The sequence below is a fragment of the Styela clava genome, chromosome 7 (genome assembly GCF_964204865.1).
Source record: "Styela clava chromosome 7, kaStyClav1.hap1.2, whole genome shotgun sequence".
NCBI lineage: Eukaryota > Metazoa > Chordata > Ascidiacea > Stolidobranchia > Styelidae > Styela > Styela clava.
Genome location: NC_135256.1, coordinates 23,212,127 through 23,231,557, shown reverse-complemented (window position 1 = coordinate 23,231,557; position 19,431 = coordinate 23,212,127). Strand labels below are relative to the sequence as shown.

The 19,431-nt window shown below is 38.8% G+C and overlaps 3 protein-coding genes across 3 annotated transcripts; all 3 read left to right on the top strand.

Moving 5' to 3' along the window:
• Window positions 1–10,930: 10,930 nt before the first annotated feature.
• LOC144425211 (uncharacterized) lies at window positions 10,931–12,394 on the top strand. Its single transcript, XM_078114695.1, has one exon. The coding sequence runs from the start codon at window positions 10,931–10,933 to the stop codon at window positions 12,392–12,394; it is 1,464 nt and encodes a 487-aa protein (XP_077970821.1).
• Window positions 12,395–13,672, top strand: LOC120343903 (uncharacterized). Its single transcript, XM_039412923.2, has one exon. It carries the CDS (start codon window positions 12,395–12,397, stop codon window positions 13,670–13,672), a length of 1,278 nt encoding a protein of 425 aa, XP_039268857.2.
• A 204-nt stretch (window positions 13,673–13,876) lies between these two features.
• Window positions 13,877–14,998, top strand: LOC120343902 (uncharacterized). The gene has a single exon (XM_039412922.2). The coding sequence runs from the start codon at window positions 13,877–13,879 to the stop codon at window positions 14,996–14,998; it is 1,122 nt and encodes a 373-aa protein (XP_039268856.2).
• The last annotated feature ends 4,433 nt before the right edge of the window (window positions 14,999–19,431 follow it).

Here is a 19,431-nt window from a genome sequence, read left to right as displayed (position 1 = left end):
ACAACTATTTTCTATATATTTAAATTATATTATATATTTATATTATATTCCGTTTGTCATTGTCATCGCAATTGTCGATATCATAAGACTCAATGGACAAAATGTTCCGCTGTAGAATGCGAGCCAAAATTGGGGAGTATGATTTGTGCTTTGAACGGTCGACGACTCTTGAAGAGCGCGATCGAGAATTTTAATTGATGTGTTAGTTCGATCCCGCGCAAAGTTTTTCCTCGCATCAATGCCCTTTTTCCCTCGCAGATAGTTCGATCCCGCGCAAAGTTTTTCCTCGCATCAATGACCTTTTTCCCTCGCAGACAATTCCAAACTGTTTCTTCAGGACGTTGCAGCTGCGAAGATGACAAGTTCCTTTGCGAAAATAAGTTGGAAACATGGCGCCTACATTTTCCAAGACCACAAGAGGAAACGACTTACTGATTTACAAAGGCCACAAATATTGTAAGCGAAATGATTGGGTTTCAGATGCTACTCATTGGCGCTGCCGTCAGTTTAGGAAATTTCGATGTAAATCGACTGTTGTTACGATCGGTGAAAATGTAATAAAAGAACTAGGATATCACAGTCATTCTGGCGACAGCATTAAGACTGAAGTTGGGATCATCCGTGCAACATTAAAAGAAGCAGCATCAACACCATCAAATACATCGACAAGATATATATATTTTAGGTGAAGTATTGAATAATAGATCAACAGATGTACTAATGCGCTTGCCAGGCAAGTCGACTCTGGAGGCCGATATTATGCAGAGTAAGACGACAGAAAAATTGTTCACGTACGAATCCTACAAGTGCAAGCTTTGATATTCCGAGCCAATATTTAGATATCATTTTGCATGACACTGGCCCGGAGGATCGTCATCGGATAATGGCCATTGGAGATCGATCACTACTTGCACATATAGATAGTGACACATATCTTGACGACGGTACATTTGATGTGGTGCCCGATATTTTCTTCCAGTTGTATACAATTCACTGTAAAGTGGGAGCATCCTATCCACCATGCGTATATTTCCTATTACGAGACAAGCGACAAGAAACATACGTTCAGATGTTGGAAGTGTTGAAAATCATTTTCCCAAATGCTAACCCCACCAAAATCATTGTTGATTTTGAAATAGCAGCTATCAATGCATTCCATGCACAATTTCCTCTGGCCGATATTAAAGGATGTTATTTTCACCTGTCACAAGCTATAATTCGAAATGTTGGTTCTATCGGATTAAAAGAGAAGTTTGATTGTTTACCCTCTTTCAATCTGAAAATTAGAAGTTTGGCAGCTCTGGCTTTTGTTCCCATTAACGAGGTTGCCGAAGTCTTCACCTTGCTTTGCGACACCTTCGACGATGCGCCCGAATGCAATCAACTTTTGCAATATTTTGAATCTACCTACATTCGTGGACCTCAAGTGGGTTCACGTCCAAGAGAAGCAAGATTTCCCCCTCGATTGTGGAACTATGCCAAAGAGATTGAAATCATGCCTTCGGCCCCAAGAACAACAAACGCTGTAGAAGGATTTCACAACGCCTTACAAGGAATGTTCCGATGCAAACATCCGAGTATATGGGGTTTGCTGAATGGCCTACTAAAAGACATTGCGGTCCACAAACTGACTGCGGCAAATGCTCATGTAGGAGTTACGGCCCACCAAAGATCAAAGTATGTACAACTTGCTGTTAGGTTGTCAGTTGAAGTTTTTTCATATGGAACTGAAACCGACAAGCCTTAGGTATCTCAACTCAATAGCCCAAATGCAGTCTATTTGATTTTGACTTTGATCGTGATATCGTAAAGTTTTGTTTATCGTCATTATTTTGATTTGTTGTTTAACTATTGTATCATAATTGATAAATTCCTATTTGTAAAACGTCAATAGCTACTCTATCTCAAAATTGATCGCCCATTCGACACAAATTTGTGAGTGATAACTTTATTGAGATATTAAAATAAACGTAATCCGTAACCTATGACGTCGTTTGTAAATTGCAATATCATATTTAACAGACCTGACCTGATATGTTCGATTTACTCTAAATAGTGTAAACAGCAAAAACCATTTTTGGCCACGATAATGATTTTAAAACTTCTTCACTTTCGAATATTCAACATATTTACATGACTTACGATTTCTATGTATAGTTTTGTTATGACATTCTAATGAAACAATACTTCAATAAAACTGGCATTTGGCTATGAACATGTTGTTACAAAAATGGCATAGTTTCATTATCTTAATTTCATATTTTCTTAGAAACGAAGAATCTGTGCGTTTATTTATTTATATACAGACAATAGTATTCAATTTATAGATTGATTTTAGGAAAAATGGCAAAACCTGATTTGAGACAACACTCATTTTCAACAGTAAAGCGTGGTCGTGTATGCATACATATAACAATTTTGTAAACATGCTAGCAAGAAAACATGGAGTGGCCACAGAGCTCCCAAATCTCATGCTGGGCGGGATATCATAGTAGGCGTTTTCGGTGCAATAATTTCAGAACAAATTTATAGGAGTTGACCACTAAAAATATTACTGTAAAGTTAGTTTTAGTAAGACCCTCATTTAAGACTTCATTAGTCTGTGAGATATTTGTTCCGTATTAGCCCTGGTTTCAGGTATTCCAACGAAATACCGCTTTCTAGGTCATCGTCTGTTTTGGAGATCGCGGCTAACGAATGAGATAAGGATTTACAAATGTCAATGTAAAAAAAACAGCAAAAGAAAAAAGACCTTGGCAGAACAATGTTGTTTATATCGTTAAGAGACGTTTATCCCTCGGACTACAATGACACTCAAAAATGCTTGCTTTGTAGAAGCGGGTAAATGCATATACACCAAAACTAACTACAAGGGAAACAGTGTTGAAATTTAGAATATTGAGCTTGCGCCTGTAACATGAAAATTATTTGCGACTGGAAATTGCCGTTGGGGCAAACATTTTTTGTGAAAATGTACGTGAGTTCAAATGTACGCGGGTTCAAATGTACGCGAGTTCAAATATAATATACGTTGGTTCAAATATACGCGGGTTCAAATGTCCGTGGGTTCAAATGTACGCGGGTTCAAATATACGTGGGTTCAAATGTCTGTGGGTGGAAATATACATGGGTTCAAATGTCCGCGGGTGCAAATGTTCGTGGGTTCAAATGTACATGGGTGCAAATGTCCAGGGTGCAAATGTACATGGGTTCAAATGTCTGCAGGTGCAAATGTACATGGGTTTAAATGTACGCGGGTGCAAACGTACACGGGTTCAAATGTCCGCGGGTGCAAAGGTACATGGGTTCAAATGTACGCGGGTGCAAACGTACACGGGTTCAAATGTCCGCGGGTTCAATCTATATGCGGGTGCTAAAATCCATGGGTGGAAATGTATGGGTTCAAATGTCCGTAGGTGCAAATGCCCATAGGTGCAATAGTATACAGGTGCAATTGTTCTGGGTTCAAATTACGGGTTCAGATGTACGGGTTCAAATGTACGCGGGTTCAAAGATAATGGAACCGCTTTAGATAGCGCTTTACTTTTGCAGAGAATGGCGCTCGTTTCGTTGTAATTTGTAAATAAGTTAAACTTGTTCAGCGACCTTGGCTTTCTGTTTTGACTGTAGGACGATTAAATAATGTAGATTATGGCTGCCCACATAGACCTAGTTAAGGATATTTTATGAGCATTAAATGGCCTTTTGTGATTGTTTTTACAGTTATAGTTTATTTAATTGATTTGTTCGGATTTCATTGACGATTAAATGATTTCATGTTCAACTTATGATAATTTAAGCCTGGAATAGCAGACAAATTCGGTATGTTATAATTTGTAACTCTTTCTGATTTGAAGACTGCAAGTTATTCAATAGTAATTTGGTTCGACTTAATAATTAACTATGTTTGATAATTATGTTCATAAATTTGAGTAGGCTTTTTAAAGGCCGAATTGTGTATGATTATTTGTTTCTTGCAAGTATTTTGTATTGATTTGTTTTTACGTTTGTATTAAGATAACCGTGTCAACTGTATACTTCGAGTTGTGTGATATTCTGGATTGAGGATACAAACTTGGGGCTTGAAAGACCGCGTTATTGAACTGTTAATAAATATCTAGTGTGCAGTCGGTGTCGTCCAGGTCACAAAGAACGGCTGTTACATTAAAGTTATCGAATTTCCGCAAATAAAGTTATAGAATTTATGCAAATAAAGTCATCGGATTTTGCATAAATAAAGTATCGTCGAATGCCGGCAGGAGTTCGGTAAATCGTCAAAATTGAAGAAATCATCCTAGTGTTGAACATTTAAACTTTTGTGTTGCATGTTTGATGAGCACTGTAATTGTACATTATGGATGCGCAATCTGTTTCGAAATCAAATTTAGAAGAGTTACGTGCTCGTCTGAAGGAATTATATCAAGATGCTGAGAGACTTATGACAGACTACAAAAATCGAGATTTGTTGAAATTGAAAAGTGCTGACATTGACAAACGGTTCACCGAGTATTCAAATGCTCATGAAATTCATGTGAGTACTTTACGTTCTGAAGAAGATCGGAGAAATGTCAGCGAATTTTTCCAGTGTGAACTGCGCGAGTTTCAAGAATTTAATGTGCACTTACGTGATTGGTTCAAAAAGAGTGACGCTGATGGTCATAAATCATCGACACATAGCCCTGAAGCACGTTCTGTAATTTCTAGAAAAAGTTCCCGTCGTTCATGTGCCAGTTCAAGTTCGAGTACTAAACGTACAGAAGCTATTGCCATTTGAGAACTTGCTCATGCTAGTATTTGGCAGCAAGTAGAAAAAGAAGCCGCAAAAAAGCGAGAAATTGATGCGAAAATGGCAGCAGAGAAAATGAAATTAGATGCCCAAATTGAAGCTGAAAGGCTGGAACGCGAAGCTATGGAAAATGCTAGAAAGCAAGAGCAGGGAGCCCGAATGAAGGCTGAAAAGCTCAAACGTGACGCTGAAATAAGAGCTAGAGAAATCGAAGAGGATGCTCAAAGTGGAACAAAGCGTTTGGAATTGAAGCATGCATATGAATCAGCCTGTATAGCTGCCGATGTATGGGAAAATGCTTCGCAGGGAGGTCAAGGTATGTCATTATATGAAAATATGTCTCGTTCACATTCACCTAATCAAAACCAAGAAGTACCAGTGAATGAAATAGGAGTGCCGGTAGCCCGGTATCGAAGCTTCCTGATGTGAGACCTAAATTGCCAGCATCAGATTTGTTATCACAATCTCGAGTCAGAATAGAAGATTCAGATTCAGATAATTTATTTTCGTCGTGCAAGAAACATTATGAACAACACAAGCATAGTAAATCAAGGCAAAAGAAAACAACAGACACATAATGTTTCGACTGCAATTAACGAGGAGCCGCGAAAGACTATCAAGTCATCGTGTCAGCGACACCATTAAAGCTGAATGACGTCAAAAAAACGTCAAATGATTAAAGTTGAGTTATATATGATCAGGGCAAAAATTTTGAAAACGTAAATCGAATCGAGAGAGTAAGCCAAATGAGAAAAGTTTAAATAAAAAGTATGAATGGAATCAAGAGAGTCGGGGAAGAAATGATTAATCTAGAATTAAGTTAGCTCAGGGGAAATTTAGAAAACGTAAATCGAATCGAGAGAGCAAGTCAAAAGAGAATGGTTTAAAAAGAAATGTGAAGGGAATCGAGAGAGAAATGTTTAAATGGGAACAAATATCCATCGTGTCGAGTAAAAGTCAGAAAAAACGCGTTTACGATAAATCATTATGTCAGTCTCGCAGCGTCATGCTCGGGTGATCGCAATCACAATATGAAATTGTTGACTGGCAGGACGCTGCAGAAACTTAGCAACTGAAGGGGAATTCCCAGCAACCATAACAGGGGAAGCCGGGTTGGATTAAGTATCGGTACTGATACGGCAATATATAAATAAATAAATATATAAGTACAATTCAGACAGGAAAAACAGTTTTGATGGGAAAAGTTCATTCCACATGTACTTTGGGCAATGATGCAAACTCAGTGATAATGGTCGTGCTCTGTGAGGACAATAAAGAAAAATGGTGACAATGCCAATGGCATTAAGAGGTGAAAAAAGTCACGATCGTTTAGGTAAAATAGAGATCCTGGACCGAATGACCAGTTATAGAAAAATCGAGCCACACAAAAGGTGGGGGACATGGGTTGTATACGGTACACTACTATACTTATAAGGGATCTATACCACTTATTGAAGCAGACTAAAAGGATACATAGGAATCCAGGTAAAATTTTTTCAAAGCTTGTTTGAATGAATTGTAATTCATAATTCGAATGTTATCGGATACAGCATTCCATAATTTAACGCCTGTATATTTTATCGAATTTTGAGTACGTTTGGTTGAAAAATGAGTTACATAATAGGAACTACTGGCAGAGGATCGTGTTCTATAAGAATGCACGCTGTTTTGTTTCAAGAAATAATCAGTGAATGTAACAGGGAGTTTTTTGTTGTGATGTTGGTGCATCAATTTCAATATCTCTAATTTATAAATATCCACCATTTTAATAATACGAAGTTTATAATAGATTGGATCAAGTTGGGCATAAGGTCCACTGCCAGAGACAGCACGAATGGCCCTATTCTGCATTATTTCAATTTTGCGTAAAAGAGTTTTATCAGCGGAGCCCCATGCAGAAATACCGTATTGAATATGGGCTTGGAATAACGAGTGGTAAACCATACGTAAAGTTGAAATTGGTATAAAATGCCTGAGTTTGTACAGTATTCCCACCGACTTAGATAACTTAGCAGCCAAGTTAGTTATATGAATATCCCATTTCATTTGACTGTCTAAATATATGCCCAGATATTTATAAGAATTGACTTTTTCTAATGTAATGTTGTCAATACAGATTAATAAATTATGATTGGCTTTATGTTTATTTGGTGAAATAAGCATAGACTTAGATTTATCGATATTTAATGTCAATTTGTTAGCCTTCATCCAATTAACCACTTTTACAATTTCAGAGTTCACTCGTGACTGTATAGCTGGTAGAGATTTGTCACTATCTAGAAGTATAGTGTCGTCAGCGAATAGTTTTGCGAAGAAAGAAGAACAGTGGGTGAGGTCATTTATATAGACGAGGAATAATAATGGACCCAACGTCGAACCCTGTGGGACCCCGTGAGTCACTGGTAAGACTGGGGAGCAGTGGGTTCCTACTTGAACGAATTGAGTTCTGCCACTCAAGTAACTGTAGAGAAGTTTATTTGGTATACCTCTGATACCATAATGCCATAACTTTTGGGTTAGAATATTGTGATTAACGGTATCAAATGCCTTTTTGAGATCTAAAAATATAGCACTAACAAATTCTTTTTTTTCTAATTTGTCATAAATGTAAGAGATGGTGTCTAAAATTGCATGAGACGTAGAGTGATTACTCTGGAAACCAAATTGATGTTTATTTATCACGTCATATTTTGTAAAGAAATTACTGAGCCTATTATGAATTAAACGTTCAAATATTTTATTAATTGACGAAAGAATTGAAATTGGCCTGTAATTTGACACAAGTTTTTTATTGCCAGATTTAAAGAGAGGAATTACACGAGCAACTTTGAGGGATGAGGGGAAAATTCCAAGCGAGAGCGAGCAGTTGAACAATTTAACTAGAAGCGGCGCAAGCGGGTCAGCAACGAATTTCAGGAAGCGGGGAGGAATGTTATCCGGCCCAACTGCCTTTCTCTCCTTCAAGTTTAGAATTTCCACTATCATTTCGGATTCTGTGACCAAAGTCATAAAAGCTGATTTACTAACACGGTTACGAAGAAATGGCTTAAATCCACACATGTCATTAGAAAACTTGGCTGCCAAGCTAGATCCAGCAGTTGAGAAGTACTTATTAAATTCGGTTGCGATTAAGCAACCGTCTTTAACTGTACTGCCATTTTCAAGACATACTTCAGCTATCGAATGCTTGGAATTATTTTTTGTGGTTGTGATTTGATTAATGATTTGCCACGTAGACCTGGGGTTACCCTTGGTCTGGGAAATAAGATTTTGGTAGTGAATTTGCTTCGCTTTGTCTAATACGGAAGTAAGTGTGTTGCGATACTTTTTGAAGTATGAGCGTTGCAAGGGGGTTCCACGTAAAAAATGGGTTTTAAACAACTTATTTCTGTGTTTCATACAAGTGATTAACCCTTTGGTTAGCCATGGCTTTAGCCTCAGCCTTTTTTGACGACGCGATAGAGGTCGAAGTGGGGCATGCCGGTCGATGGTACTAACGAATGACTGTATGAATTCGTCAAATGTGTTGTCAAAGTTCTCAGCAGTTATATTAATTGAGGAAAATCGATTATTCATAATGTTATGTACCTCAGATCGAAAGGCATCAATTGAGAACAGTGACATATCTCTTGACAATACACACTCATTCGTTTTTGTGGGTCTAATGCCTCTTAAACAACAAAGTATGGGGAAATGGTCAGTTATATCGGAATGCACGACAAAGGAGTCAATTTCTAGATGTGTCAAATTGGTGTACATGTGGTCAATAAGAGTGGCTGAGGTGTGGGTGACTCTTGTGGCTTCGGATATTAATGAAATAGCATTGTGTGACACAAGCATATTAATGTAATTTGCAACTTGGGTGCTGTTAGTTGCTGAAAATAAATTAATATTAAAATCACCAACAATGAGGAATTTTTTATTAGCCAATTTAGACAGGGATTGTTCGAGTAAGTTCGTAAAGTCGTAGATGTCATTGCGTGGGTGTTTGTAAATAATACCGATTACCAGGTTATCTATAAAATTTTCTAAAGAAATTTCAAACCATAAATTTTCACAATTAGAGTACCGAATGCTATTTTCTATGGTTACAGTATAGGTAACATCATTTCTAATATACGCACCTACGCCTCCTGCTTTAGTAAGAGATGGTGCATGGATGAAAGTATACCCATCTATGTTAATATTTGAAGAATAATTATCAACTAGTTTGGTTTCACTTATAGCTATTATGTGTGGCGGTAATGAGAAACAGGATAATAAGAAAGTTAGTTGGTCAAGGTTTTTATGGAGAGAGCGAATATTAGTATGAAAAATAATAAGATCAGAAGACATACGAATAGAATTCAATTTCGAAACTTCAATATTGTTGCAGACAATGTTAAAATTGTTGGACATTTACGTTAAGAGAATAACATCATGAATTTATAGAGAATCAGTATAAGAAGATGCGAGTAATAAAATATTATTGCAACTGACCTATTTGATGAATGCTAGGTCATTCTCATTTCTGATTTGTCTTGTTTTCGTGTCATCGTTTTTCTTGACAAAAATTCTCCCATTGTTAGTCCAAAGGTATTTGTATCCACATTGTCTTTTTAGTTCCCTTGATTGAAAATAAAGCGATCTAGCTGTTTTCGTTAAGTTCTCCGCAATGAAAATTTTGGAGAAGTTGAAGAATTTATTAGGGTCTTTTGCTGTTCTCAGTTTTTTTCTATTTGTAATTATGTTGGTACGGACTCTCCTAGAGGTGAAGCGAGCAATTATGGCAGAAGGTTTATCTGAGTTATCATGTGCTAGTCTATGTGAGTTGTAGATATCTGCGGTGGTAATGTTCACTCCAATGATCTTTGACAGTTTACATACAAGCAGGTCGGTGTTTTCGTTATTATTATAAGCTATACCGTGGAACTCGAGACATTCCAATCGTGATCTTCTCTCTTGGTCTTCAACACGGTCTTCCAGGTGGTCGCAATCATCCTCAAGGTCTTCCACAAGTTCTTCTAGATCTTTAATCTTTTTCTGCTGTTTTTTCACCATATCTTGTGTGGATTTAAGAGATTTATTAATCGAGTCGAATTTATCTGATAAGAATTTTTGGCTGTCCCTGAGGTCACTCTGAGCTTTAGCAATCACACTGAGTTCGCTTCTCATATCTTTCAATGAGGAGTCTAGTGAACTCAGAATGTGTTGAAAACTAGACTCGGCAACTCTTGAAAGATCCGATGGACTGGATGGTGTTGTTTTGGTGGTCAAACATTCATCAATCATTGATGGCAATTGTATCAGTACTTGGCGAAGAATAGTGCTTGTTATAACCGCCATTAGTGCGCTATCTTCCTCCTGTGATGTACTTGGCGAATCAGGAATTGGACGCTTGGAAGAATCCATACTCTACAAGTCTTAATCAAATAGCGAATAATCCTGTACTAAATGTTAGAAGACCTGCTTCTACTGATAATGTGCGAGATGCTGTGAATGTGAATATTCCTGATCAGTATGAATCAGTGAACCGACCTCCGTACACAGAAGCACACATCCCGCAACAAAGAAGCACGCATGATCAATCATCACCAAATGTGGAAAGTTTATTGGGCAATATGGCATCTATGTTGCAAGACGGAATTGATAGACCTCGACCTGAATTATTGCATTTTAGTGGAATAGAGACTGAATATGTCCGGTTTATCACTAACTTCAACCTAAATATTGATAGAAGAGTACATGATACAAGTACAAAGTTGTCATATTTGGTACAATACTGCGAAGGTGATGCGAGGGAACTGATTATGCACTGTACAATGTTGCCACCCGGTGAAGGTTATAAAGAGGCATGCGATTTGCTCAGAAAGACATACGGTCGACCAATGCTTGTGGCTAGAAAATATTCAGAAAAGTTGACTAAAGGACCATGGTTGAAACATGGAGATAACGAAGGTTTGTTACGTCTTTCTCAAACGTTAGAAGAATGTTTAGTCACTTTGACACATTTGAAATATTTTGGGGATTTGGATAATTTTGATACTATTTTGTCCATCGTATTACTTACGACTTCCTCTCAAGTTGCAGAACAACTGGGAAGAATCAGTGGCAGAATTAGATGGACAAGATAGAGAAGTGAGATTTAAAGATCTTGTTCGATTTATGAAGAAAAAGGCTGCGGCTGCAAATACGCCCTATGGAAAAGCCTTGAGAGCTCGAAGGGAGCAAGAACAGCAATATCGTTTACGATTGCAATCATCGAATAGGCGAAAGATTCACGCTCATTCTACTGCTGTGAATTCAGCCGTTGACAGCAGTGTTACCAGTGCAAAACATATTGAAAAGGGAAGAGATGTCTGTCCTGACTGTTTGAAGACGTCACACAAACTTGTTGACTGTTACAAATTCCTGCAGAAGTCACACGGTGACCGCTTGAAGATTGTTAGAAAGGCAAGATTGTGCGATAATTGTTTTGTATATGGTCATATGTCGAGAAATTGTCGTAAACCACCTGCTTGTACTGTTGACGGGTGTAGGTTGAAACATATTACTTTATTGCACAGAAGAGAACAAGAGACATGTACCCAGACAGAAAATGCTGCTGGTACGCATGAGTCAAAAGTTGAAGCATATGCGACTTCAAAAAGCTCAGCAGGATGTTTTTTGAATATTGTACCTGTCAAGATCTGTGCCAACAGAAGAGAAATAGAAACGTATGCATTTCTAGATGAAGGCTCTACTGCTTGCTTATGCGATGAGCGACTTCTTGATCTATTGAAGTTGAGAGGCAAGAAAACGCAGTTTTCGTTGACAACTGTGAATGCGGTACCAACATCACAAGATGGTTATGCGGTTGATTTTACTGTAAAATCACTTGATGGTAGAGAAAGTGTTGATTTATCTCATGTGCTAACTGTTGATAGACTGCCTGTTAAAGCTAATGAAGCACAATTTGATGTACAAAGTTATGCACATTTGAAGGGATTGAAGATTCCTACTCTGCCGTGTAAAGATGTGATGTTGATGATTGGGGTAAATGTCCCTAAAGTGTTTTGGACAATGGATGAGAGACGAGGGAAACACGATGAACCTTCGGCAAAGAAATCCATTTTAGGATGGTCATTGGTTGGACCAGCTTTATCTCACGAGAGAAACAGTGATGTTCACATTCATTGCGTTCAAGTGCAAGAGGAAGACTTGCTGAGTCAGCAAATCAAATGTTTGTGGGAAAGTGATTTTAAAGATGTTTCACTGTCGCCTATTCCATCAATGTCTAAGGAAGACAAATACGCATTGCAATTGATGGAAGATTCAGTTGAGATCGTGGACGGACATTATCAGTTACCATTGCCATGGAAGCCAGGATGTCCTGATTTGCCAGACAATCGAAGTGTTGCGATGAAACGCTTAAAGTACATTGAACGAAAATTGAAGAGTGATCCTGTTTTGAAAAAGAAGTACTGTGATACTATGGAGAAATATATTAGTCTTGGATTTGCAAAACGTATCCCGAATGAATATAAAGTTGGCAATAAAGGTGCAGTTTGGTACTTGCCTCATCACCCTGTGGTTTCTGAACAAAAGCCAGGCAAGGTACGCGTTGTCTTTGACGCTGCATCGCGTTGAATGAATACTTCCTTGAATGACCAACTATTGAGAGGCCCGGATTCGGCAAATTCTCTACTTGGAACACTTCTCCGCTTTAGACAACACGAAATAGCTATTGTAGCTGACATCGAAGCAATGTTCCATCAGGTGAAAGTGCACCCAAAGGATTGGAATGTATTGCGATTTATGTGGTGGCCTGGAGGTGATTTGTCACAAGATCCATCAGAATATTTTATGGTCAGGCACATATTTGGTAGCGTCTCATCTCCATTTTGCGCTAATTGGAGTTTGAAGAAGACGGCTCAAGATCACCAAGATGAATTTGACGAAAAAGTTGTCAAAGGAGTTGAGCGAAATTTTTATGTTGATGATTACCTGAATGGCTCATCTACTGTAAACCAGGGAATTCATATTGTTCGAGAAACGAATAAATTGTTGGAGAAAAAAGGATTTCATCTAGCAAAGTGGAAAAGTTCCAATCCTGAAGTTCTGTCTGAGATCCCTGCTAAAGACAGAGCAGACTCTGCGTCAAGTGTAAATTTAGAACCTGAAAAGATCGATCGAGTACTCGGAATAAAGTGGAATATCCAAGAAGATTGTTTTGGATTTGATGTTAATGTGAAATCAAAACCCGCAACAAAACGAGGGATTTTGTCTGTACTCAGTTCGATATTTGACCCGATGGGAATAGTGGCACCTGTAATACTTAAAGCGAGGATTTTGATGCAGCAGTTATGTCGAAATAATTATGGATGGGACGATGAAATATCGAATAGTGAAAATTTATTGTGGAACGGATGGCTCGAAGATATTCCTGGACTTGAGAATATATTCATGCAAAGATGTTTTGCGCCTTCTGGTTTTGGCAATATTGTGACTCGTCAAATACACCATTTTGCAGATGGCTCTGCAGTTGCCTATGGGACTGTATCGTATTTGCGACTAATCAATGAAGATGGGAAGATTCATGTTGCGTTTCTTTTAGGAAAAGCTCGACTTGCACCCATCAAAACTGTTTCAATACCACGGCTGGAGTTGACTGCAGTCAAATTAGATTTATTCCTGAGACGTGAATTAGACTTTGAAGAAATAGAGTCGATGTTTTGGACAGACTCGACTTCCGTGCTTTTGAGTATTAATAATACATCACGAAGATTTCCAACATTTGTGGCAAATCGACTTGCAAAGATTGAAGAGGGATCGAATGCTTTGCAGTGGAGATATGTACCTACAGATTTGAATCCGGCAGACGATGCATCCAGAGGGTTGTCGGTACAATCGTTGATGGATGAATGATGGCTGAAGGGACCATCATTTCTCCAAGAGCAAGAGGAACATTGGCCTAAACCGCCAGTGCAGCTACCTGAGCTTCCTGATGAATTTGTAAGATGCAAGACACGAGTTGTTGCGAATTATGTTACTGATTTTGCTTTGAAGCCAATAGATAAATTCATTTCATATTTCTCAACATGGTATAAATTGAAAAAGGCAAGTGCATGGATGATTCGATTCAAAGAATACCTTCATAAGAAGAAGAAGAAATATAAGTGCAATGAGAAACTTGAAGTTGAAGAATTGCGAGTTGCTGGAGACGACATTTTGAAATACATACAGAGACAAGAATTTGGCGAAGTTATTGATGCCTTGCTGAACGACAATCATAGAAGTACATCTGGGAAACAAGTACTGAAGAGATTGAAGATTGCAAATTTCCTGCATAAACTCAATCCGATTGTGAAAGATGGCTTCATCAGAGTTGGTGGGAGATTGAGAAATGCACCGGTTGATTTCGATGTTAAACATCCGATTATACTTCCACATAAACATCATGTAACTGAGATGATTATAAGAGAACATCATGTATCTACACATCATTCTGGTATGGAGAGTACATGGACTTCTCTGAGACAACGATTTTGGATTGTTAAAGGAGGCGCTATGGTGAAATCTGTTATCAGAAAATGTATGTTTTGTCGAAGAAGAAGTTCACCTGTGAGTAAACAGATTATGGCAGATCTTCCGAAAGAAAGAGTCACACCAGGTGAAAGACCATTTACCTATGTTGGAGTGGATTACTTCGGACATTTTCTTGTAAAGCAAGGACGAAGTACTGTCAAGAGGTGGGGCTGTATATTTACATGCATGACAACTCGTGCCGTACACTTGGAAGTTGCATACTCGATGGATGCAGATTCATTCATAAATGCGTTAAGAAGATTTATTGCACGTAGAAGTAGACCATTCAAGTTCATCTGTGACAACGGTAGTAACTTCGTTGCAGCAAATAAAATCCTACGTAAAGAGATAGAAGTTTGGAATTCAAGCAAAGTTGGACAATTTTTGCGTCAGGAGAATATTAAATTTCATTTCAATCCACCTACTGCTTCTAATTTTGGAGGATGTTACGAAAGATTAATTCGGTCAGTTCGAAAGATTTTGGTTGCTCTCTTACACGATCAGTTGGTGTCAGATGAAGCTTTGGCTACTATTTTTTGTGAAGTGGAATCACAGTTGAATTCCAGACCCATCACTCCAATAAGTTTCGATCCGAAAGATGATGAGCCACTCACTCCAAATCACTTGCTGTTACTGAATCCTACACGTAATTTACCTTCTGGATAATTCGACAAAAAGGACTGTTACACTCGACGAAGATGGCGACAAATTCAGTATTTAGCTGATCAGTTTTGGATCAGGTGGACCAAAGAATACTTACCCACACTTCAGACACGACAGAAATGGACCTCTAAAGAACGTAATATGGAAGTTGGTGATATTGTGCTACTTGTAGACAATACTATACCCAGGGCGAAGTGGCAGACTGGACGTGTTATGGAAACTACATCTGATAAACTTGGAGCTGTGCGTCAAGTTACTGTGAAGACATCCAGGGGTTTATTGAGAAGGCCAATTGCAAAGTTGTGCTTGATTCATAGAGTTAATGAGTAAAATGTTTTCAAGTGTGTTATATCCTCGATGTAAGAAATTTGTGAGTAGGATGTTTTCACTGGGTTCCAACATCTGGCTGGGGGAATGTTACATCGAGAATCGCATTCACTTGATTTTTGTATTGACTTAAACATTGCGTCCGTTTAACTTGTGTAGTAATTTATTTGTTATTGTTGACGCCGTGATTTCCCCTGATTGACAGTGTGCTTCCACACACTTTGTTACGAAACAATTGAAAGAGTCTTCGTGGCAATTGCTTGCGCAGACATGGATAGTTTCGGTAATATGCTTTAGATAGCGCTTTACTTTTGCAGAGAATGGCGCTCGTTTCGTTGTAATTTGTAAATAAGTTAAACTTGTTCAGCGACCTTGGCTTTCTGTTTTGACTGTAGGACGATTAAATAATGTAGATTATGGCTGCCCACATAGACCTAGTTAAGGATATTTTATGAGCATTAAATGGCCTTTTGTGATTGTTTTTACAGTTATAGTTTATTTAATTGATTTGTTCGGATTTCATTGACGAATGATTTCATGTTCAACTTATGATAATTTAAGCCTGAAATAGCAGACAAATTCGGTATGTTATAATTTGTAACTCTTTCTGATTTGAAGACTGCAAGTTATTCAATAGTAATTTGGTTCGACCTAATAATTAACTATGTTTGATAATTATGTTCATAAATTTGAGTAGGCTTTCTAAAGGCCGAATTGTGTATGATTATTTGTTTATTGCAAGTATTTTGTATTGATTTGTTTTTACGTTTGTATTAAGATAACCGTGTCAACTGTATACTTCGAGTTAAGTGATTTTCTGGATTGAGGATACAAACTTGGGGCTTGAAAAACCGCGTTATTGAACTGTTAATAAATATCTAGTGTGCAGTCGGTGTCGTCCAGGTCACAAAGAACGGCTGTTACAGCGGTTTCTTGGAAGCAAAATGCTCAATAACGCGCTGATTAAAGTCACGCATCCCAGAAATAACGTCTCTGTGAATGGATAAAACAGCCAAGGAATTTAATCTATCTTGCTTCATTGTGTTTCTGAGATACGTTTTAATACGCTTCAGCGTGCTGAATGTTCGCTCTGCGTCGGCGGAAGAAATAGGCGTCGTCAAAATGATGTCCAGAAATTTTGCAGACGCCGCAAAGGTAGTTACTAGAGTGTTATCTATGAGGAACCCATAGAGCGCGCAAGTTGATGTGATGTTCAAAAAAGTTTGATTTGTGTATATACATCGCAATTCATTTTCCAATTTACCCACGTTTATCATGAGGTAAAATTTGGAGACAGTAGCCAACAAATGGATGGGAAATTGACGTGCAAATTTTGAAAAATTTTTGGGGTTCATCAAAGAGAACGCGGCAAGGTGTTCAGTGTGCAGACGATCGCCTATTTGATTCACCAGAATGTCACAGCATTCCTTTGCAGACAAAATCAAACGCTGCGTTGTTTGCCCGCGGCGTAAAGAAGCACTCCATGTGTCGTCGTATTTTATTGTTTCCCGGATACGAGATACAGCATCGCAGAAGTCTGAAATACACGACTGCACAGACGCTCCATCCATTAGTCTTGACTGCAATGCGCCGTATAATACATCCACGTGATAGAAGATTGTGGAGAAAAAAGCGAGAAAAAATGAAAACTCACCATCTTCTAGCAGACGCTTTAGACCTGCCGCCTCGCCTCCCTCACCGAGCGTTCGTCCCAAACCGGAGAGCTCTGAATGCCATTGAAACACTCAATGAGCTCAGACCTAATTTCGGACACGCCCTGCACCACGCGTGATTGGAAGTTCCAACGTGTTGGTGCACAAGCTGGGAGACGGCGGCTACATATCTGGCGAAGGAGGTCAGAGCGCTTCGACGAAACGGAAAAAAATGAAGAAAACCCCGAAACATTTGCAAAAAATATACGGACGAGAGGGGTATCAAGATACATATTTTTAATAACGAGGTTAAATTGGTGTGCATAACAATGTGAAAAATGCGCATGAGTAAAATCTTCTTTTATATAAACTTGAACACCATGTTTCGACCCACTCATGACTGCCGCGCCGTCATAAGTTTGAGCTATCAATTTTGACTTCGCGTTGTAAGGCTGTAACACTTCTTTCAGTACAGCCGATATCCCGCAAGCCGTGCGATCAACGATTGGTACAAAGCTGTGAAATCTCTCGGTAGGTTTACCATCTTTCACAAACCGAAAAATCACAGCCAGTTGGGAAATGCACGTGATGTCAGTTGTCTCGTCAGACTGAATCGAAAGGAACTGGCAATTCTCAATTTCCAGAGCCAAATGTTGTAAATAAATTTTATACATTGAGTCGAGCAAATCATTTTGGATATCCTTATATGTCCATTTCGAAACAGCTGCGGCATCAAGATGATCTCTCAATACTGTATCTAGGGATGCGGTGTATTCCACCATATCCAAAAATACCCCTCTGTTAGAAGAGCCATTCATCGTGCCCAAGGAGGGACAGCTCGTGACAACCAATGAACTTCAAAACATCTATCAATCGACCGAGAACATGGCGGTTTTTCTCGACGTTTTGGTTGTGCCGACGAATAGAAACCGCGCGTCCTTCATCCAACTGTGCTGCAATATTACCATTTCCGAATGTTCGGTATTTTACTGCATTGTCCAGATGCTCCATAGAAGATTGATGATCCCTGACACGCTCGGAAAGATGTTTAAGATCTCTAAAACCAAATTTACACCAACGTGAGTCACGGGCGGTAGCAAAAAGTAGGCAATAAAAACAAAAAAGTGCATTTTTGTCCTCGCTGTAACACAACCATTCGTGTTTTTTATACCAAGTTTCTGCGCAGCATGTACGCCGACGCTTTCCTCCGTCATGGGATTGTTCCAGTGAACAATTTTTTGGTTGATGAGGCCCAAGACGTTGTACCTCTAATTTTTGTTCCAGCGGCAGCTGCGAAAACGGAGTGCGAAGTAGTGCATCAACCTTATTCATTATGAGGTCTAAGGCTAAGAAATGCGAAGCCGGAAAGAAGTGAGGAGCTCAAAAGGAATGTGGAAAATCGAAAGCAAATGGACTAAAGGTCTCTAACTGATTCAAATAGCGAAACGAGCGACAAAATCGAAGGCGAGGAAACTATCAACTCTTCAAGCAACCAACGAACGAGAAGGAATGCGTGAATATGTCAACACGTTGTTGTAAGAAACGTCGGCATTGTGTCGTCATCATTTCGGGGCTAGCCCCGATGATTTAGTAAAAGAAACAGAAAACAAACGAGACAAACGCGGCGAGTGGAAGATAAAAGAGAGAATACGATATACAATGAGCAACCGGGGCAAAATCGGCCGACGTTCGGCGAAGGCTTTGCGAGCGAAAAATGAACCATGTCGGGAGAATATGGCTAGTGTAGACAGTCTGTGCAACAGATATTGAGGTATTTTTCGAATATTTTTTATTATACCGAAAAAACGGCCCTATTGACGCGCCGCCACTTCGTATGAATCCTCGATCCGATATTCAGCTGTTTTATTTTCATTCGCGCGAACACGGTTTTGTTCCGCCAAGTGTAACGGCCTCCGTTTTGATTTTGATAGTTTTTAGTACCAAAAGTACTTCTAGTGGGTGTGACGTGACAATGTTTGCATATGTCATTCCCGACCCCCAACTGATTACGTCATTCTCTTCTATACTACATTCTATCGCAAGACTCTAAAACAGGGTGGTCCAAAGTTGTCGGCTCCGCGGGCCACAAAATTATTTTCGCATTGTTCGCGGGCCACAATAGTGCCAAAAATAGGTAAACAGTGCAATACAAAACAAACAGTTTTATTATGCAAACACATAGTTATCAGGCATAGCCATTCTAGGCTAATAGAATCTGCATTTGATTTTTAGTTTCCTATGATGCCTATATTGTCAGCATATAATTATTCCCGACCAAAAAGTTAGAAAGCCAGATAACAATTTAGACTGCCAAGCACATCATTCAACTTCGCTAGTTCCCCAGCTAGCCATAACACTATTTAATTCAGTGACATTAGTGATGACAATATGTCAAAAGATTTTTCTGATTGATTTTATGACGAAACAACAAGAAATGCGATTTTTTGATTACTCTCC